Raw genomic sequence first — 7131 nt, 5'->3', positions numbered from 1 at the left:
GAGAGAGAGAGAGAGAGAGAGAGAGAGAGAGAGAGAGAGAGAGAGAGAGAGAGAGAGAAACCACCTAGGGAACTGTAGATAAATAATCCTTAGGGACACAGAGTGCTCAAGGCTGGATTTCCATACTGGGTACTGTGTGTGTCACCCTGTATTTGCCACTTCCTCTACTGCAAATATGTATTGTTGACATATTTTATCATTGGTATATAGAATGACACAGTTTGTTGCCAGGGGCTTGACCAAAGGCCTAAATTTAAATCCCCACTAATCTATTTTCCTTCACCAAGCCACCACCAAGAAGCCCACAAAAACAGAAAAGTTACTCACAGTTCAGCTAAATTGTGGGTAGTTATCTTCTCCTGTGTCCATCCCAAGAACAAACGCACTTTAATAGGAGGGGTAGGACAAAAGCCAAAAAAAGGTATATGTAGGTTCAGCCAGGATTTAGCACACCAGCAGGCCCAGAGAAGTGGTGAAAGTCTGACTGAGCCTGTTGAAACTTTCTTGGCACCAGCACTAGGGTGGAAGTTTGTCTTTCTGCATAAGGAAGCTAGAGAAAGAGCTTCTTGTTTTTCTTTCTTCCCCCCCCCCCCCGCTACTTTTTATTTTTTTATGGTACTAGGGATTGAACCTAATAGATTTGCTAAAAATTCCTAAACTGTACCCCAACTTTTTCTTTTTTTCTTTTTTTTTAATCTTGAGACAGGGTCTTGCTAAATTGGGATGATTCTCTCCTCCTGCCTCAGCCCCCTACAGTGCTGGAATTACAGGCATGCACATGCACCACTATGCCTAACTCTAACTTCCTGATTTTTAAGGCTCCATTTCAATTTCTTGGTTTCATATCTTTTTTTTTTTTTTTTTCTCTCTCTCTCTCCACTCTTTATTTGTCCATCTATCAGAATGACCTCATTTCCTGGTCTTGAGGAAGCAGACATAATGGCTATGGGGAGTGCTCCCTTAGAGGTCCTAGAAAAGCAACAAGAAGAGTTGCTTAAAATCCTCCAAGAAGATCCTGGTTGTATTTTAGACAAGTTAACCTCTTGGAGGCTGATTTCTGAGGATGAATATGAGACGCTAGAGAAAGTTGCGGATCCCCTGAAGAAGAACCAGAAGCTGTTAGTTTTAGTACAGAAAAAGGGAGAAGTGAGCTATCACAATTTTCTTCAGTGCTTACTGAGTATTTTTCCAGAGTCTGCTACCATTTTGGGCTTAAGTCACGGTAAGTTGAAAATAACATTATGGGGTTTATGAAAGAGGGAATAGCTTTTCTGATTGTCTTTTTCCTGGCGACAATTTTCACTGAAATATCTGCTAGGGAAGGTGGGCAGCATTAACAAAGCAAGAAGCAATGATTAGGGGGCTGGTACTTTGTTGTTCAGACTGTACCAAAACTTTCCATTGTTTTAGTGCTACAATAAAGTGCTCATTGTTCTGGCAGTAACAGCCTGAACTGCTACATTACAGTTAGAAGAACACAGTTAATAGTGGCACAGTCAGGTTTCTTTTTTCAAGTAAGTAAATTCATAGATGTTAACAATTGCAAAACCTCAACCAGCATCTTTACCTGAGGTGGCCACTCTGTAAATACAGGAAAAATGCTTTTTAGCGTACATAGATGGATGTAAGTAATTTTATTTTTCTCTGACAAGAGTATCAACAGAATTTTAGTTTACTGAAGCAATTCAAATACTAATTCTTTTTTAAAACGTTATTTACCTAACAACACTTTAATCGACACATAATAACTCTACATATTTATGGGATTCAGTAGGATATTTTCATGTGTATACAGTGTGTACAGGTGAGGTCAGTGATATGGGCATATCTGTTATGTTAAACTCTTTTCATTTTAAAATCTTCTGTGGCTGCTAATTTGACATGTATACAAATACCAAGCCATAGATGGTTCAAAAATAACTAGTAGCCAATGAGGGAGCAGTTATTTCAGAATGTATTGCTTAAAATTGTGGAAATTGGTTTGAAACTGTCTCCTTGCTATTTGTTTCTCAATAAAATCATGGGGAAAAAATGGTGGAAATTACCACTAGAGGCAGCTGTAACTCCTTTTTTAAAAAGGTGAATTTAAAAGTTAGAATTTTTAAAGAGATTTAAAGGAATAGGTGTTCCAATTAAAAAGTGAATCTTGATGATCCCTAATGTTGGTTGAGATAATGTACTCAGAAAGAAGAATAGGTTTCATTGTTTCTAGGATGTACTCTTCTAGATTGCAGCTCTTTGTTTATCAATTAGGGATTATTCAGATCAGATTTCATTAACAATGGTCCCAGGAAATCTGACTCGTAGGTCACAGTAAGTTCACAAGGGAACACTTTGTAAGACTGAAAAATCTTTTTTCCATTCATTTCTCCTGTAAGGTTTCCATGAGAGACAAACTTTTGAGCATGGCAGTTGTACCATCTGATTTTCTTCTGTGGGAAATAGTGCTAATGGTTGACTTTTTGTCATACAAATTAGGTAGGAGGCAGCAGGTATTCTTACCTTCCAATGAAATGAGGAAGAGGAATTGTAGCCCTACATTACTTGAGCTTCTCAGGTTAAGTCAGAATGATAGATCTCCTAACCTTGGAAATTGTAGGCCAGACTGGACAGTACAGTGAGATCCTGTCTTAAAAAAGAAAACGCAGAGGTGATGTTTTGAGGACTTAAAACTCATTAACTTATAATATCTTTGTATTATTCCTAGTCAAACAAAACAAATAACCAAATCTTGTTCTTTTCAGAATTTTTAAAACATGAGAGTATAGCATCATGTTGGTCTGAGGGACTAAGCAAGAATTCACAAGATACTTCTTCCCTCAGAAAGAAAAAGCCTGAGAACCCTGAGGTCTTTCGGTCCTCCATAGAGAAAGAACACTTAGATTTGAAGAGCTTGGATCTCTCCAAGGACAAGAAAAGTAGTCTTAGGCAAACTGCTTTGTCCTTTAGAGAAAAGGAGGAAGCATATGATACAACAAAAGTAACAGCTGAGAAAGCTGAATATCAATTTCCAACAACTATCACACTTTTAAGGGGTGGAGGAAGATATGAGGAGGCAGATGATTCTCTGCACTTAGGCAAAGGGGAATATCAAGAATCTACTGGATATTCTGAAGATGCAGAAACCACCATGAAAGAGGGGCACTATGATGACCTAGAATACATTGTGTACAGTGATGAAGAGGACAGTACTTATTCAAAAACCACAGGCTTCTCTGATGAAGAACATAATTATAAGGATTTAGAAAACAACATTTCACTGGAGGAAGAGAAATGCATGGAAGGTATGTAGGCAATGTGAGTATTGTTAGTAAGGCAACAACTTATCAAAAGTCAATAAGCTTGTCGTGATCTAATTGGGGATAGGGGATAGCAGGCAAATATCAGCAGAAGGTAAATGAATCAGAAATTCCTTTACTGTCTCTTAAGTTGGGATGTCATCAGAGGTAGGTGTTGACATAAAATAATATCCAGGACCTAGGAAATGGTGGCCCATAAAGCTATCCTTCTGTATTCAAGGGGGATAGAACCAGGACTCCCCTTGGATACCAAAGTGTGTGGGCACCCAACCTTGCATAGCCATGGTATCTGCATGTAGCCTATGTACTTCTTCCTGTATAATTTAGTATTACTATTTTAAACTTATTTTTATTTGTAATTAACATATAACAAGTCTACATATTTGTAGGATTTAATATGACATTATGACATGTTATATAATATGGATGAGCTGATTAGTGTTACTGGCATATCTATTGTCTCAGACATGTCTTTTCTTTGTTTTCAGAATATCAAAGTCCTCTGTGCTAGCAATTTAAAAAAAATCTGTCTATCTATCTATCTATCTATCTATCTATCTATCTATCTATCTATCTATTTGGTACAGAGTCTCACTATGCAGCTCAGACTCATAGTGGTCCTTCTGTTTCAGCATCCCCAGTGCAGGGATTATAGGCATGTGCCACCACACCAGGTTTTGGTGGCCAGCTCTGTACGGGGCCAGCACAGCAGTGGTACTGGGGATCGAGCTCAGATCCTTGCACTTGCCAGGCAGGTGCTTAGACTGCCAAGCTATCTCCTTGGCCTCTGTGCTAGCAATTTTGAAATACTTGGCTAATTGTTGTCAACTACAGTTACTGATTGTGTTAGAAAATATTAGAAGTTCTCTATCCAACTGCACTGCTGTACATGTTAGCCAGCCTCCCTCCCATCTTTTCTCCCCATGTAGCTGTATATTTTGTCATTGTCAGATTACTTAAAATACCTAAAACAATGTAAGTAGTTGTTATATTGTATTGCTTAGGGAATAAAAACAAATGAAAAAAATACACATATTAAATACAGCCATTTTTTCCAAATATATTTGATCTGCAGTTGGCTGATTCTGAGATGTGGATTGATCTCCTTGGCTATGGAATACCTATTAAAAACACAAAAGCAAATAGTGATTATCAGCTGATAAATTTCTGAAGTCATCTTCCTTTACAACTGTGAAGAGTTCCAAACCCTGCATTTTAGGATATACAGTCTATTCCTTACTTAGTCTGTCTTTATTGCCAGAAAGACATTGGAATTATATTTTTCTAACTGGTGAAGTGGAAACAGCTACTAGAGAAGCATATGGTGAATAACTGAGATCCCAAAATATTATTATGTGTCTCAATCTGGTCTATTAATTGTGTTTAGTTTAGTTTAATTTAGTTCAGTTTAGCTTAGTTTAGTTTAGTTTTGTTTGAGGCATGGTCTCACTACGTAGTCCAGGTTGATCTTAAAGTTACAATTCCTGCCTCAGCCTCTCAAGTGCTGGGAATACTGGGTATACTACCATGGTTGGCTTCATATTACTACCTTGACAAAGATATTTATCAATATAGTACAGTACCTTGTAACTGGATTTTTTTTTTTTTTTGTAAGGTCTACAGGGTCTCATTATATAGTTTGTACTTGTAGTGGTTCTCCTGTGTTTAGTCTCCTAGGATCTGGGATTATAGGCACATGCCACCATGCCCAGTCTCAATGACCATCTCAGGGTGCCCTGGGGGCAGCGCCGGCACCACGCAGCATGCCAGGGATTGAACTCCAGTCGCTGCATCTGCCTAAGCAGGCACTTTAATCTGCTGAGCTATTTGGCTGGCCTGTAATGGGATATTTCTTAATGAAAATTCAAACAACACTTCTTTTTGTTCATATTGTCTGGAAAAATAAACACCACCAAATTCTGAATAGAGAATGGAGAGGTAACCGCTGTCTCACATTTAACCCACAATGTGAGGATTTATAGTCCACTAATGGATAGGAAAAGACTAATTTCTTCCTCATTACTACTTGTACTAGTATGCTAGGAATACCCTAACAAAGTATCACAAAACAGGGACTTCAACAACAAACAAAGAATATATATCTTCTTGAAGTTGGAAGGCCAAGATCAAGATGCAGGAGGGATTATTTTATTCTGAAGGCTGTGGAGAAGAATGTTTATAGCTTCTAGAAATCTTTAGCATTCTTGAACTTGTGGAAGCATTATTCCTCTTTGTCTTTGTGTATCTTCCACGTGCGCTTTTTCTGGGAGATACAATTCACATAACACTATCTTTCCCAGCACGTTTTGTTGCCCAAAGCAAGTCTCATAGGCAGAACAAAAATATGGGTCAGGAAAAACAGGCTCTAATTTAGGCATTGCGCTGATGTCTACAATCATATCTACTCAGGAGGCTGAAGCAGGAGTGCTACAACTACAAAGTCAGCAATTTATTGAGACTTGGTCTCAAAATGAAAAATTAAAAGAGAGGTGGTGCTGTAGAGTGGTAGAGTACTCCTAGATTCAGTCCCCAACACTGGGGATAGTTCAAACACACCAAACAAATTTCACCCGTTGCAAGGATTGTCTAAAAGTCATCCTTTGGTGCCAGCCAGATAGTTCAGCAGGTACAGGGATGGGGGTTTGATCCCTGGCATGCCTTACCACCCCCCCACCAGGGAACACCAACACTTGATTGAGCCTGAGCGTGGTGGTGACCCCTGTAATCCCAGCCCTTGGGAGGCTAATAACAGGAGGATCACTACAGGTCCAGTCTGTGTAGTGAGACCCTCTAGACCTTGTATTAAATACATTAAATAAACACTATCCTTTGTGCTTATCATTGCCATCAATTTAACGTCTTTGACAAATAAGCGAAGAAAAGTCTTAGTTGCAATGATTGTGACTGTAGCGTAATTCTAGTCTCTTGTCCATATATTCTGACAAGAGACATGTGGTAGAACTTTGTCTCCTTCCTCAGTAATATCTACCTGTCTGTCCAGCAGCTGGAAAAAATCCAAATATCTCTGACTCAAAGAATGGTCTCCATGCTTTCTGTCATGTCCCCTCCCCAAATCACAGGAATGCATAAAGCATTGTATTGTTTGTTCCACATTGCAGAAGGCCATTTTATATCGTTTGTAACAATCAGTTGTCTTTTCTGCAGCTCGTAGTCCTCAGCTAGTGAAAAGAACCCATATGTTAAATATTTCCCCCAATCCCTGCTTTTTCTCTAAAGATTCAGGTTTTCATTTAATATTAGTTCCCTTTAGTTTGAAAATTTTATTATAAATTTCAATATAGTTTTGCTGGTGGCAAATCACCTTAGCTTTTGGTTATTGAAAAGATTGTTTTGCTTTCACTTCAGAAGGCTATTTTGCTGGATATAGAATTTTATATTGGCAATTTTTTTGCCTTCATGAATGTCTTTGTTTTTAGCTTCTATTGTTTGATGCTGCTGTCAGTCATTTTATCATTGGTCCAATGTAAATGTTATGTCCTTTATTTTTCTGGCTTTCAAGAGTTTTTCTTAAATTTTTATTTAGCAGTTGATTCTGATGTATCTAGATATGTTCTTTTTTTTAATAATTTTTTTTTTTCTGGAACCAGGGATTGAACTCAGGTACTTGTGTTTGCCAGGGAAGCACTTATTCCACTGAGCCATCTCCCCAGCCCTTAGATATGTTCTTTTTTTTCTTTTTAATCTCCTTAGGATTTGCACAGTTTGTTAAATTTGCAAAACATTTTTTTTGTTAAGTTATGAAAATTTTCATCCATTATATATCCAAATAATTTTCTTTTCCACTTTGCCTTTTTTTTCAAATACAACCATG

General features: G+C 37.9%; 1 protein-coding gene across 1 annotated transcript in view; it reads left to right on the top strand.

Annotated features, from left to right (window-relative positions):
* Positions 1-939: 939 nt before the first annotated feature.
* The window catches only part of Card6 (caspase recruitment domain family member 6), a 14956-nt gene continuing 8764 nt past the window's right edge, over positions 940-7131 (top strand). Inside the window, exons 1-2 of the mRNA XM_004641812.1 lie at positions 940-1222; positions 2745-3284. Coding sequence (XP_004641869.1) covers positions 940-1222; positions 2745-3284 — 823 coding nt within the window. The remainder of the gene's footprint in view (positions 1223-2744; positions 3285-7131) is intronic.

Source organism: Octodon degus, unplaced genomic scaffold, assembly GCF_000260255.1.
Source record: "Octodon degus isolate 3935 unplaced genomic scaffold, OctDeg1.0 scaffold00142, whole genome shotgun sequence".
Lineage (NCBI taxonomy): Eukaryota > Metazoa > Chordata > Mammalia > Rodentia > Octodontidae > Octodon > Octodon degus.
Note: the sequence above shows the minus strand (reverse complement) of the source record. Positions and strands in the feature narration are given on the sequence as shown.